This window comes from Stigmatopora argus, chromosome 1, assembly GCF_051989625.1.
Source record: "Stigmatopora argus isolate UIUO_Sarg chromosome 1, RoL_Sarg_1.0, whole genome shotgun sequence".
Classification (NCBI taxonomy): domain Eukaryota; kingdom Metazoa; phylum Chordata; class Actinopteri; order Syngnathiformes; family Syngnathidae; genus Stigmatopora; species Stigmatopora argus.
This window is the reverse complement of record NC_135387.1, coordinates 12,246,169-12,261,332: the sequence shown is the minus strand read 5'-3', so window position 1 is coordinate 12,261,332 and position 15,164 is coordinate 12,246,169. Positions and strand designations below refer to the sequence as shown.

The window sequence follows — 15,164 nt, the reverse complement described above, 5'->3', positions numbered from 1 at the left end:
CCATCAACACAAAGACCCAGGGAGAGCACAGAATTTTCTCACGCCACTCAGGCACCACTTCCCCTTTGCCGCTGTCTCCTCCGCACTCCTCTCCTTCTTGATATGCCCCACTTGAATGTTGTTGTTGGCCCATCTCCTCTCGTTCTTCCTCATGTCTCCTTAGCAGTCTTTCTTCTTGCGCAATCAGGTTCCCACTAGTGGAGTCTTGCCATGACTGGTTACTAACTTCCTCTTTGTGGGTAGATCCTTTATGCAGCATGTGTGCCCCGTTTGGACAAACCCGTTTCAACAACCGTGAGCTATATTTGAGTATGCGGAGATAACTAGCCTAACTATGTCTTGATGACATGATGGTTGAAACAAATTCTTCTGCAAGATCGAAGAACTAAGTGTTATATTAATTTTGGCCAATCGTGGAGGATCATCTTCTGCTGTTGGTCAGCATTAAAGTCCCCAGAAACTGGCAAAGTCCACACATGTAATTTAAGTAACATCATTGATGCATGCTCCTTCTAATGTATTGAGATGAGATGAGTTCATTATGTACCATGCAATGCTTGCACTCTTTCTCAAGTTGGAGCTTTCACATGAAAGCTTTCACTGTATACTCTGTAAAGAACATAATCATTTATTGGTTAAAATTTTATCTGTAAAATAACAAGGGGTCAAATAAATACCCCAAATATCCCCAAATAAACCCAAATATATTTGGCAAACTTCAATGAAAAAATAATCTAATGCAGTTATTCAATAGATAACAATACAAATGACAGGATTATAGCATACGGGAGATATTTTGTATCATACCTACGATGCATATTGTTATATCATACAACACTACGAAATTCCTTTCTATTTTAAAAATGTTTTATTCTGGCGATGGACATGTTGATTTAGAGCGTGTTGGGAAACTCGACCCACAAATGACATCTTTTACAGCAAAATTCCAAAGAGCAAGCGTAAAATTTATTTGTAGGGTGGATAGAGTATTACGTTATTTTAAACATTGTTTTGCTATGATATAATGCACATAACAATTATATTCTTATAAGAGTTTTACCATATTCAATTACGAGACCCTTGGTCTTTCTTTTGACTGCTGTCTGTTGGAAGGAATGTGCCATTGAGCTATTGGCTCCCAAGTGAAACTATATGAAGAGAATACACTCGACTGCCCTCAAGTATGTTTGAAGGCACATTTGACAATTACTTGAAGACATGGGATTTAAAACTTTGGAAGCCCTGGATGTTCTTTGAATGCAATTCTAGTCGACTTGTTTTGGGGCTGCTGCTCGTTGTCGTAATTAATACACAACAAAGTGGATTTGGAGCAAAAACTAGCACAGCAGGTCGCTGTCAAGTGGGAACACTTGCCACAGTTAAGCTCTGTGTGCTGTCTCAAATGTCAGTTCCGAATGCAAGTTGCTGTTAAGAGGTCTCCCACAGTGGGCAAAGTCACCTCGTGGGAAGGCTTGCGTGTCATCCGGTGCAACATATTCATTCAAGATGACAGCAGACGATATGGAAGTCATTTAGGGCAGACCCGTCACAATGGTAAGGCGATTTGGAGGCTGTGCCCACCCCTCCAAAAGACTGTGCTGGGAAATTACCAATTGGGCTTTCCAGCCAGACTTTTACCATGATACCTTTTATTCCCATGTTTGAATCCCATTGTTGATGCCTTTTTGCCAGTCAAAACTCCTAGTCTAGAATATAACTCATCGTCTACGGAGGCATTAAAACTGTAATGGATAGTCCTTTTTAAGGGCGTCCGATATTAAAAGTTGAAATGGCTGTCTGGAGATAATAATTCAATTGTGCACTCAAATTCTTCCCACAATTATGATGGACTAATGCATGGTAGTGGGGGTAACTCTAATCTTCAGTCTCATTCAAATCCAGGGGTAATTTAGTTCAGGCTGAGAATTTTTTTTCATTCCAAACATGCGGAAATTGCTGTTTTCGATAATAATAAAATACATGGGAATATTTTCCTGACCAATACATTTCGAGAAGTTTCATCTGATATAATACCATTTGCTGAACATACAGAAGACAACAGGCTTTATGCAGACACTGCAATGACATTTGCATCTATACAATGCGCTAGGGACTCAATCACAACCGAACAATCTTTTTAACTTGCGATAATGAGTTGCCATAATTCGATTATTAGTTGAAATCTAATTGCTTGTGTAAAATGTCTACATCCAAGAGTCTTGAATAAAATTACCAGGTCAGTCTTTGTACAGTATCGTTTCCAAAGAACCAATATCGTATTGCGGGAAAATTGATAGTTTATAACTCTAATGTTTACATCACAAGGGCTTCAGTGGTCCTGATACCTTTTCTGTGAAATTGTTGGTGTGCAGGGCATATTGTGATGGTGGCATCATTTTTCTTGCTGACCACAATTGAAGGCCATTGTTTCCTCATCTTAGTCAGTATAATGTTGTGTTGTCTGTTGTAATTGTGAAGCGCAATGCAGATCATACAATGTCACAAAGTTGACAGAAACCAATGAAGGACCTTTGTAGGGAGTTCAATTCCAAAGTGTATTCCTGGTAGTGCTCTTCAAGTGGGGTTCGCTGGTTATTGAATGTAAATCAGGCAGGCTTAGAGGCTGAGGCTGCTTATATATTAGAACCCCCCAGACTGGATACCTACTCTTCTGTTCCTTAATAAAGAGTTCCAATTATAAGGACTGTTTTTATATGGAGCTTTTTTAAAATCTGATTACCCCCTGTACCATTAATATTTATTGAATACAGCACTTTTATTCAGCTGCTGTTATTTTTAACGTGATATAAAATGACATTGAGTTAAGATAAGTTCAGTATTAATTCTAAAACATTTCCACAGATAATATTCAGGTGACCACGAGGTATAACCTCCAATATTATATGTTGGTTAAAAAAAGCTTTTGAATCATTTTTTTTTCATTGAGAGAGTTGTTGGAGGTGGAACAGGTCTTTAAAATATCTGGTAAAAAAAAAAGAAAATAACTTTTTTACTTAAGCAGCTGCTCAACATTGCAATCTCAAAGACTGACACTCTGAAAGCAACATTTTAAAACAAGATTTTCAAGTTTGTGAGACTTTGTGCTCTTCACAACCCACAGAGCTCATATCGCATCTTCCGAAGGAGGTTAACTATACCTTCTCTCCCTCTGTTTGAGTAAAATGGGTCAGCAGATGTAGGATACAGATAGGAACACTGGAGATGGAGGAGTAAGAAAAAAACAACCAAAGCAAACTCTTTGCACTGCAGTGTGGGTTGAGAACTGGAGAGAAGTGTGGGCTTTGAGGCAATGAGACAGCAATCTACTGTATATTCCATACTGGCAGTGCTCAAAATGAAACAAAGATCAAGATATGTGCTTTGAAACGAAGCAGGATCTTCATATACTTTCATCGTGGCACTTGAACTTCTGTTTTTATCAGCTTTTATAACAACAAAGATCACAGTAAAATAAATGAAAAAATAGGACTTTAAAATACACTTTATGCATGTTATCATATTATTTATTAATTACAGTATGTAGTACCTTTTAATCTGGAGATCTTGTACTACTAGAACTGATAGTGACTTAGTAAGATTTATTTTCAGAAAGGCTAAATACTTTTTTCACATGAATTTTATCTGTTCTCAAGTGTTTCACAACTGTTTTTGTTACTGTCATTGACGTCAGTATATTTCAAATCTCTTTTTTGATAGGGTGCTGGCAGTAAATGAGTTAAAGCATTGTAAAATACCATCGGTTAATGATTGTTTTAAATACTGAATGTGCAATTTTATTTTCTTTGTTTAGTTTAACAGTTTGATAAAATGTTTACATCGGGTGAGTTCACTGCCACTACACAGCACTTGAGTTTCAAGTTTGTGCCTGCAAGAGGAAAACCAATTTTTTTCTTTTCAAATTCATAAATTGGCAACACTAGACACTGTAGCAAGAACGTTTTAATGAACATACGTACTTTATTGTCCTTAATAAAGTTAAATAGTCTGATAAAAGACTATAGACATTTTGAACACTGGTAAAAACTGTTTAATGTAATGTGAAGTGAGGGACTGAATCCTATGACTATTATTATACTATTTTTGCAGGCCTGCACAACAGGGTGAACAAGTGTCCTGTCAATGAACATGGCTGTTTGGACGTTGACGTTTGCCTCCACATGAGCAAGTTGTGTGATGGCGTCCCGGACTGCTCCGATGGCTGGGACGAGGGTCCTCACTGCAGAGGTACTAAACAGTTTGTACTGTAATTTTTATCTATATAAATATTCCCTGAACACACGACTTGACCATTGTGACACTGTTTTCAGAGATGCATTCTTACCATTCATTGCTGTAATTGCCCCTTGGGTGAAACACATGAAATTCTTCTTTTGGGACGGGGGATGGGAAGTATTTTTCTCAGGGGGAGCGGGATTTGTTTTATCAATCAGCTTAGTTCTTCGTGCTTTTTTTCATTTTGGGAATGATTCATGTTTAGCAAGGCAAATGAAAAAGAATGTCACAATGCCTGCCTCTAGTAATTACAAACAACAAAAGAAAGGAGGCTGGAGAATATTGGGTCCATGTTTTCATTGCTGTATCCTTGTTTCAAAACAAAATAAGACATTTTTGATTTTAAATGAACGACATCGACATCTTACCCAACCTTGCTTGAGGTAGTTTAATGAGTCACAGGCCAATGCTCGCTCAGTGATTCTGTCAGCCAAATACATCTGCCATGTCTCTAGTTGTGGGTACACAAGTCCTCAGTCAAGCAACGGTCAACACAACCCATATATCGCTAGTAATGCATGGATGCATGCTACTTCACATGGCCCAAACATACATTCACATTCTTGTAAACACACACCCAAACACACCCATTTCTCCACACACACCCCAGCAGTGTGTCCAGACCCGTTTCAGGGAAAGTTCTGGACCTTGACAACCATCCCAGTGTTTGCTTGTACAAACTAGCGGCTTGTGCAAGGGCATGTTGGTCCCGATGTCTGAAAGCGTACTTTGTCATTCACTATATCCACGTAATTTTGCCCGACTTGTTGACGCGAGTGGCCAGAAAAGCCTTTTGGGAAGGCAACTTTATCAGTCTCAATGTGAGTTTTAGATTTCCACATGAAATACCGATGACTGTTCAAACATCAGCATTATTTAACATATTAAACAACGAGGATGACATTTTTGGGTCGTGTTTGATTAACGATCATCAAGTGAGAACCTGGAGTTTGATAGGAATTGAGTGTCTTTTTAAAAATGTTATATATATGGAAAAACCTCCACTCGTGTCTTGTTAAAAATAACTTTTCAACATTAAAATTCGCTAAAATGGTCCAATAATTCAGCGACACTATTTCCTTTCCCAGGCTATCAATTTACATTAAACTCCCCAATGAGAACATTTCAAATGTGAAATAAAGAAAATATGAAAAAAAGGAACTTCGTTAAAATGTTCATGTCCTCGTGCAATTTGCCTAATACCCAATGCCAAAATTCTGTTCTTTTGTTGTTGTCTTGTTTGTTAGGTCTGGCTTTAATTTTGTTTCTTTTCGGATATTTTCATGTGTTGAGATCTCTCTGCCGAAAATCACATTCAAATTATGTTTTGAAAACAATAGTAGTCAAGTATGTAGAGGCTGTTGTGGCACACTAATTTGCTACGAAAATGGTTACTGGTTAATTATTATATAGGGAATCCATAATGTGTTTACCATTTCAAAAATGGACTGTAAATGCAATTAATGGGGTATTTTATTGTCATTGTTTTTATTGTATTTAGTGCTTACTGGTCTTTTTTTCAGCCTCATTTAATACTCTTCTAGATGGGCACCATTAGTTGTACAAAATAAATCAGAAAGTTAGTTGTTTTTTTTTGCCATGTTTGCTGTAGCATTGCCCCATCAATTGTGGCAATGGCATCGGTAATCCTTTGCTTTAGGTCAGTAACGTGTTGTACATTTTGAAAGAGGGAGTGCTATCTGGTGAACATGATGGCAAAGGAATTTATGTGAGAACGAGAAAAGGATTCTCCTGCATGCTTGAGGTTTTCATTAGGTTTTCTTGGTCAGCCACTCCTCCCTTTGCCCAACATTGTCTCTGTATCCATAAATTACTTGTCCCATACACACGTTGAAAGCGATGGTGGATGTCTTGCATGCTTAGTTCTGTAGTTTTGCTCATTTTGTTTGAATAAACCATCAGCCTTTTCTTCTGGAATAGCTATTCTTTAGGGATTCAATCAACAGCACCTCTTTTGGAATACAGGATCCCAGAATCACACAAAAGTAATTTAAAAAATGTCACTAAACACTGAATACAATAGAACAAATCTGAATAAAATATCTTATCAATTGCATTTTCTTTAGAAGGTAATGAGATGTTTTGGACACCTGTATATCTTTGTTCATGTACAAAGGTATTTACCTTTGCCAGACATTAACTATGTAAATGTATTTATTAAAAGGTAGAAAGCACAATCAACATTTTTCCATTCATACTATATCAACATTATGTTTAATTTAGCAAGTTGAGATTTCACATTATTTGTGAGTAAAATTAGCTAAATTTCTATATTCATACTTTTTGTGACATTTTGTCTCCTCCTTTTAAACATAGTTACTGACCATTTATGTCGCTGTTTTATCACATGGCCAATAGTACCTGTCTGTGTAGTCTGTTCATTGTCATCTGGCCTTTTTTAATGCATTAACTGTCTTCATAAGGGAGATTGGTCCTCTCCAGAGGGCAAAGGTCTTGCTCCTCAGAAGTGACTGATTTATGGCAAATGAGAAAAATGGGGTCATGACAGTACTCCAAGAGCTTCCCCTTCTTTTCTTGCTCCCTCAAAGGGAGTCCGTATGGTTCTAGTGCAATTGTTCATGCGTGCAGTGCATTGTTGTTATTGTCCTTCATGTCTCAGTAAGTGTGTAATGAGAAGCGGTCATATGGGTTACTGTGGAAAGACCACATTTTCATCTTTATTCATGAGCAAGTCTTGACCTGAATGGTTTTGTTGGCTGCAGTTAGGCCTGTCTTGCATGACAAGACCTGTTATGTCTTCAGCTGCCAGGCTTCGGCCACACTGTATAAGGGGGACAATACAATGCTCTTGAACTCAAAGTGTAAATGTACAGTAGAATGCCAGTAAAGCGCAATATACATAAAATTCATCAGTGGCATACATAAGTGCATGATCAATAATAATGAATGATAAAAACAAATTAGAAAATTTAATTGAAAATTGAGTTTTGTAGAATTAGTTTTTCTTTTATCATAAGTATTTTTTGTATGTATTCATACATTGCTCCAATAATGAATGCATGTAAGTTACCTCTGCCCCAGTAACAGGTAAACGTCCAATCCATTTTGATTGGTAGGGTTAGTAGCAAATGCATTGGACATTTGGTAGTGGAAAAATAATCATTTCAATTCCCAACAGAACGATGTCTAGCATCATGAATAGCACTGAAATAGTTAAATGGCATCACAGGCATCAAGGGGTCTAAAAAGGGGTGTCTTGTGCATGAAGCATGTTGCTACTGTTTGGGCTGTGATAGCTACTGTTTGCCCGATAATCAGCCTTGACTGTGTTTATCGTTGATGTCTTTGCCCTCTTTTGGCGACAGATCTGCAAACACCAGCATGTACACTCGCCAGGAAATAAGCCACCAACGTTATCATGTACACTATCAGGACAAAACTAAATGCACTACACCTAACTAATTCTCCCAAAAAGTGTTTCAAATGCTTTATCTGATTTACACAAAGCTGGAAATCTTAACAATAAGATTTGAACCGTTATGTGGGATGTTAGCCAACTTCTGATGGATTTAAAGTCAACTCTTATTTCAAGACTTTACAACCATCCCCCCTTTTTTTTCTTTACCTGACCATACAAATTATTACTTCTCTGTTGCATAGAGGTGCTGTACCCAGGCAGAGATTGAGAATTCATACTTAAGTTGTAAGATTTTAGGAAAATAATCATAATATTTGGGCAAACATATATAGTTGGATGTCCCACTATTGGAAGGCTGGTGCAGGTAGAATACATGGGAGACACGTGCAGACTTGTTTCCAGACACCGAAGGTACAAAGGTAGGAATGTCCTGGGAATTAGCGGCCTTCCAAAGTCACACACTGGAATAGCTGGTTTACACAGTGGGTTTAGTAACAGCCACTGCACAGTCATGCAAAGATTATTCAGTCTTTTAATCTGGTCCTGAAATATTAAAGAGTAATATTCCTAGTATTTGTTCATTTCGTCTTTCAACTTTTGCACCGCTTATCTTCACGTCTTATGGAGCCGCAAGATTTAATGATAAGCAAACCAAAAAATATAATTCATTATATCGGAAAATGAAATTAATGTCAACTTCCACCACAGTGATAGTCAGAGATTCCATTCTGTCAGCTACACTGTGTGGTGTATAAAATTTTGAGTGGTAGGGTTTCCAAAACACTTTCACTTTACATTAATTTTAATATTAGAAGTTATCAGCATGTCTATGCTTTCCTTTAACCACATGATCAAGTAAGTGTTGACAGTGTTAAGAAGTCTCATTGGTACACTTTGTAAAGTACATGTCGACATGGTCTTACTGCAGCTTTCACTTGAAAAGGACTTATCGAAAACATGCCTTGTACTTGTCAAACATGTCTGATTATTACGCTTTCATGCTGGCAACAACCTTTCTTCAGTCTTTTGGAGAAGATGATAAAGGAATGCCCATAAGGAGTACACAATCTTAGTACAAGGAATTTTTGGTGGGGATGGGTCAAGGTCATTATGACCGACCCCACAGCTGTACTCTTCCAAAGAGCATCTCCAGAATTTCTGAAGGGAATTTCTCTTTCATCTAAGGACATATTCAGTTGGGGAGTCTCAGATTGATAAACATTATGCTATCCCTGCTTTAAACGGGATCAAGGCATTGGCACGCTTGTTTAGGTTGAAGGGCTCCTCTGTGTCTGTGTAATTTGTTTGCTTCATTCATTAACCTCGGGTCAAACGTCCGCTGGTGCTGTTTACTTGGAGGTGGGATGTCCTAACAGACCTCATCATGCAGCCTTTCAGGCGCCGCTATTCACTTTGGTTTGCATCTTTGTTTTTTTATAGATTCATATAGATGTGTCGGACATGTTTCCCAGCTTTTGATTGATTTTTCATCACTTAAAGGAGAAGATTGCCGTATATTGTTAGTCTTTTAAAATTCCAAAGACCGATGGATTGTCTGTGTTCATTTTTTTAACAAAACAATTTTTAGTATATACTACATGAATACTGATGAAACACTTCTACTTTGACATATAAAAAGGTGCATTACAGAAGAAAAATGAAACCTTTTGAGGGGATATTTTCTACTTCTAATTGCTAGGGGTCTTTCACAGTGTGGGACCTAGTGAATGGATTCGATATGGGCCACACATTTTCCTGGGGGACTCTTCCTTTCAGTGGGGTCTCAACAAAAGGGCCATTGTGACCCACTGTGCTACTGGCTTTACATAACGAAAGAGCCTTCTTTGGTCTAATCCTTCTGCAGCCGCTATTACTTATTAGCTGTATTCATTCAGAGATGACAATCATGTTGTGGGAACCAGTAGTTAGTCATTTATTCTTTCATTGACTTAAATGTTCCTATTTATACAATAGGAGAAAAAAACTCAATATAAACAAATTGATAATATTAGATAATGATAAATATGCCATTCCTTTAAAGTGGAAGGACTGGCTCTGAATGCTCATGTTTCATAGCCATTGAGGGCGCTAGGCATCCAATGGATGTTGAATGGGGAGGGGATGGCATTCATCATTTGTTGCCTGGCTCTTCCAGTCAAAATGAACTGAGAGTGTAGCATCATCAATGGCAACCAAAGGATTAAGGCCGATCATTTGCCAGTCACGTACGTTGTATCACACACCTTCACACATGCAAGGAGTGGAAGACCCAAGTGCATCCTGGTAAATCACTGAGTGGATGCAACCAGTGGTAAAATAACAGGATTCAAGACAAGCTTTTGCTAACCTAAACCTTATACTTTTTTAATCCACACCATTGTAATGATTCCTTTGAAAATGTACTATGAGTACCACTAGTGAAGAATTGTTTCTTTATCGTTGACGACCTGGATAGTGTTAAAAAAAGAACAGCACTCTTTAATCATCCGTATAGATGAACTCTATAGTATTTAATGCAATTTACAGCTAAATGAAAACTTAAGCTGATTAATGAAATACTCTGCAATTCTGCAGTTAGTCTCTGCATTCACCTGCAGTTTTTCTGAACTTTGGACATGACCTTCTCCAGCCAAGTGTGAATGAGTAGACCTTTCTAAGTGGGCTCATGCTCAGAAATTTCTCACGTACAGTATATGATCTATTCACAACCCAATTGGAGATCATTGGAGACTTTTATTACAAGTCAGCATATTTAAAAGATGTCAACAAATTAGCTGTGTGTGTTTCAGCTCATTCAAATCACAATGCTCAATTATCATGCATAAAAGTCCAGATGCACCAACCTTTCCCTGAGAGGACATTTCGGATAATATGATAGTACTCCACCGTACATTCAAAAGAGACTGATCAATTGCCTAAAAAGCTTCAGTGTGGCCTTTAGTCACTCAATATAGCATGCCCTTCGTAATATGTTCAAGTTTTTTACGTACAGTATGTTCTCTGTGTATTTTAGAGCATGCACCGGACTGTGCTTCACATGGTTGCCAGTTTCACTGTGCTGTGACTCACGATGGTCCCAAGTGCTACTGCAGCAACGGCTATGAGGTGGCCACAGATGGAAAGACCTGTAAAGGTAGGTGGGCTTTTTTTAAAATACAGTGCTCATTATTGAATTCAATTGAATGCTTTTATTGTCATTATATATTATGTCTTTATTCATTTTCTAAATATCGTTTAACTACATTGTATGAGGGCGGGTGGTTCTGGGGTCGAGGGTTCGATCCCAGGTGGATCCGAACGCCAGTCCGACTTGCAATGTACTTTTTACGAGGCAATGTCAGGCCAATGGAGAGACAATTGTAGCAATGCCCTAAATTTTTGGGCAAAAGAATACCCTTTTTTTCATATAAACCTAATGACAAGTAAATCTTCAGAAGGAAAATGAAAAGAATGTTGTTCAGATTGTTTTAATTCCTGTAAAATATCATAAACTTGGAAAAAAAAATATTGTGTGAGGTCGATTTTTGTCATCACATCCCTCTCCTGGTAGATTTCAACGAGTGCAGTGTGTATGGAACATGCAGTCAGACGTGCAAAAACACTGATGGCTCGTACCTGTGCAGCTGTGTGGAAGGTTACCTGCTGCAGCCAGACAACCGTTCCTGCAAAGCCAAAAATGGTGGGACTTGCCATTTATCGTTTTCCGCCGCTTCATTGTTCGTTCATCTTATGGCCACTTCTTTCTATGTACTGTCCCCAGAGCCGGTGGACCGTCTTCCCATGTTGTTAATTGCAAACCTCCACGACATCCGCTGCACCTCGTTGAGCGGATCCACATCCCGGCTCCCCTCCATTCCCACGAAGCAGACCATGGCGATGGACTTCAACTACGCCGAGGAGACCGTGTGCTGGATCGACGTGGGTGAAACACCTGCAACGACACAGCTGAAATGCGCCAGCATCATTGGCCTCAAAACTGTCACTGACGTCCGCACCATTAACATTTCCACCACCCTGCACCGTGAGTCTTAAAGTCTTTCCAAATGAATTATTGACCATTTAACTATTAAAAGGATACTATGAAAATTCGTCATAGTTGTATAAAATGTCGTAAAAAATCTGTTGTACAGACACTTAAAGGCTGATTTTTTTGCCTTTAGGAACCAGTGAAAATGCCCCAAAAAAGCCTAACAGTTAACCAGTTTGAGATGTGTGTGTTGAAAGAGGGCAAGCTTTCCATTTGTCACTGAAAAGCAAATCTGAAAGAAAATGCTTCGTCTATTATTGTTCCAACAGTGCCTGACTGCACTGACAGTAAACCATCAAGTCAACCTCTTTGTATCCGACTTATGGTTATTTTTTTGCATATCATCTGGTATTCTTTTCTCAAATACAAAACAATTGGCATCTTTATGTATATGGAGTCTGTTACTTAAGGCATGCGTTGGCTGCATTGTCACGGAAGGGAAGAATGCCTGCTGTTTTACTTTTGAAGTACTCTTCAATGGAACGTACACCATCCCCCAACTTCTTTTTTTGTCCCCATTGATCTGATAGTATTAGCTATTAGGTTTTTTTCCCTTAAAATCGCAGTATGCTCGCATTCTATAATGGAGACAATGGCAAAGTGAAATGTTTTGTGGAAACGCGCACTAGCGCACACCCACACAAACACGATGCCATTTACTTTCCCACACTGTTACCCTTTTAGAAGGGAGCCAAACCAAGCAGACACTGTAAAAGCAAGGGTGGGGACACCCGTGTAGAGTGTTCCATTGATAATGAAGCCGAGGTATGGTAACTGCATTTACAGGGAAAACAAGTGGAGGCGATGGGTGTGTCGACCCCGTGACCTGAACCCTGTGTCATGATTAGAGGTGCTTTAACTCGTATAACTCACCTTTAATGGAGCTTGAGAAGTTGTTGCACTTTCCAGCGTCAGTCTTGAGACAAAATGATTTGAAGGGGATCTAAGCTCAATAAAGTAGAAATAGTACTTTTTGCAATTGACAAATGTGAATGCCTTTGCATTCCAGAAGCTTGTTTAGGTCCTGTCCCACCAGGTCATACATGCCAACACCTTCATATACCTTTGAGTCATTGATGCAGTACTCTAAAATAATGGATTTTGACACTAAACAGGCAACTTCTGATGATAATCCCCCAAAAATTAGGAGACTGACTTCATGCAATAATGTCGGTATTCTGACAACACAATGTTAACAGGCTTCCCCTCTTGAGAAAAGTTATAACAAAATTAGAAGAGAAAAGGGCTGATGCTTAATTCGGAAGGAAGAGAGCATATTTGTTGAGGATCAAGACATGATTGAAATATTTGAATTAAAATTTTAATTTTGGGCTGATTATTTTTATTCATTCTGTGGCTTTAGCTGCCTTTTGACACAGTAAAAGTAATATAGAACATGTATTGAAGAAAGACCATATGGATATTATGATTGCACAGAATTGCATGGAATCTGTTAGTTTGTGACAACATGATAAATGTAGCTGTTCTTTTCTAATCGCGTGCTTTAATCCAGAAAAAAGCTTCGGTTTGAGACAGCATAGACACTGTTTATTCTTTGGCCTGTTTGGCTGAAGTTGTTGACAAGAGTGGTGATAGAAAGTAGCTTAGTCAGTGTAATGGAGTATTTTCCAGTGTGACAAGTATAAATGTGACAGACTAAATGTAGCACATTACTAACTACCTCTGCTGCTGACTTATATTTAACGGTCCAGACATGTCAAGATGATAACCATTACAGTGCAGTCACACTCTAAAATATATGGTGGATAGAAATGGAGGATGGCGTAGGAGGCAGGAGGTTAAGTTGGAGCTCTGGAAGTTGGCAGTTTGAAGCCGGGTTCACACACAATGTGATTTATCACTTTGAGCCTTAGAGAGCATGACGGATGACTCGACTGAAGGCTCTGGATGTAGAATGCTCTGTCTGCACATCTGGAAGATAAAACCGGAAGAGATTTTGCCCTGCCCATCCTTTTCTACTGTGTGAAGCAAAACTCCACAACAGGCAACATCACTTCACCCCATGTCCTGCTGTTCACCATTCAGTCACTAGTCTTTTTTTCCTTACCCTTTGTACTTGGGCATCTGGGTAAATGCTGTTTGAAGGGTGTCCTCTGCTTATTCCTATCACTGTTTGTATACTTGGGCTGTGGTTAGTGATTGATAATTGTGCACTGAGGGGTCTGATTAAAACTGCTGTATAAATGTAAAGCTAAAGCTAATCACAGTGAAGTTTTCTCTAGATCAGGGGTCTCAAACTTGCGGCCCGCGGGCCAACTGCGGCCCTCGGGACGATAATTTGCGCCCCCCGTCTTAATATGAAAGATCGATTTTTTTTTTTTAATTTTTTTTTTTTTTTTTTTTTTTACCCCTTTCCCCATGATGGCGCCGTTTAAGTGGCAGCCAGTGGCAGTAGCTCTGTCCACTCATATTTTTCTTGTTTTACAGCATGTTTTACATTTAAAATTAGAGGGAACATTGACATGCACCTGCTTGTGGCAGGTGTGATACTGGTGTGCCGATAGCGAGCAATGATGATGTCGTGACCGGATGATTCGCCTAAAGACGTTTCGCCGACGGACGTTTGACAGACGGACAGGTCGTACTAGTATTTGTTAGTTTAATGATTAAATACAAATACTAGTATTTGTATTTAATCATTAAACGCTGTTTTCAGCTGGATTTGACCGAATTTGAGAGCATTTTGAGCCGTTTGGCGAATGGACGTCTATAGACGTTTTTTTGCCTCCATCGCGATATCATCCAGTATTTGTATTTAATCATTAAATGCTGTTTTAGGATGGATTTGACCCGATTGCTGTCATTTTACGGCTCGGTTCTGCTACATCTGCCTGCCCAAGAGTGCTTATTCCCGGACTGCCATTGATGGTAGACGAACATTGATTTTTACTATAATTTGGACAACACCGGCGGCGGGCCGGATTAAAAATCCTAACGGGCCGTATATGGCCCGCGGGCCGAGGTTGAAAAACTTGTACACACACGATCCGGCGGGGCGAGCGTTCGAATCCCGTTTCGGCGAAACCTCCGTTCGGCCGAATGAACGTTCGGTGGAACGTCCATTCGGCGACCTGCCCGTCTGTCAAACGTCCGTCGGCGAAACGTCTTTAGGCGAATCATCCGAGTACCGATGATGTCGCTCACACTGGTACTCAGTGCGCTCAGGGAGGTTGTCTTTCTGCTCAGACCAACAAAAAATTAGAGGGAACTTTGGTTCGGAGATGAATAAACCAATCACGGTGAGGTATACGGCTCTGGAGGGCGGGACATCGGCCGGGCTGTCCAGTGCCTCGCTCACTCACTCATTCATTCCTCCAATCAGCTGGGCGGAGGAGAAGCCGTGAGGCCGATCACTCCGCTCGGCGCGCACACTCCTCCGCTGCTCTCAGCATAGAACTGAATGAGGCGCTATGATCCGTGATC

The 15,164-nt window shown here is 39.4% G+C and overlaps 1 protein-coding gene across 2 annotated transcripts in view; it reads left to right on the top strand.

Annotated features, from left to right (window-relative positions):
- The window catches only part of LOC144071820 (low-density lipoprotein receptor-related protein 1-like), a 75,067-nt gene that overhangs the window by 16,856 nt on the left and 43,047 nt on the right, over positions 1 to 15,164 (top strand). For both annotated transcript variants that reach the window (XM_077597249.1, XM_077597257.1), the window contains exons 3-6: positions 4,108 to 4,245; positions 10,707 to 10,826; positions 11,244 to 11,372; positions 11,454 to 11,714. In XM_077597249.1, the coding sequence (XP_077453375.1) occupies positions 4,108 to 4,245; positions 10,707 to 10,826; positions 11,244 to 11,372; positions 11,454 to 11,714 (648 nt within the window). The remainder of the gene's footprint in view (positions 1 to 4,107; positions 4,246 to 10,706; positions 10,827 to 11,243; positions 11,373 to 11,453; positions 11,715 to 15,164) is intronic.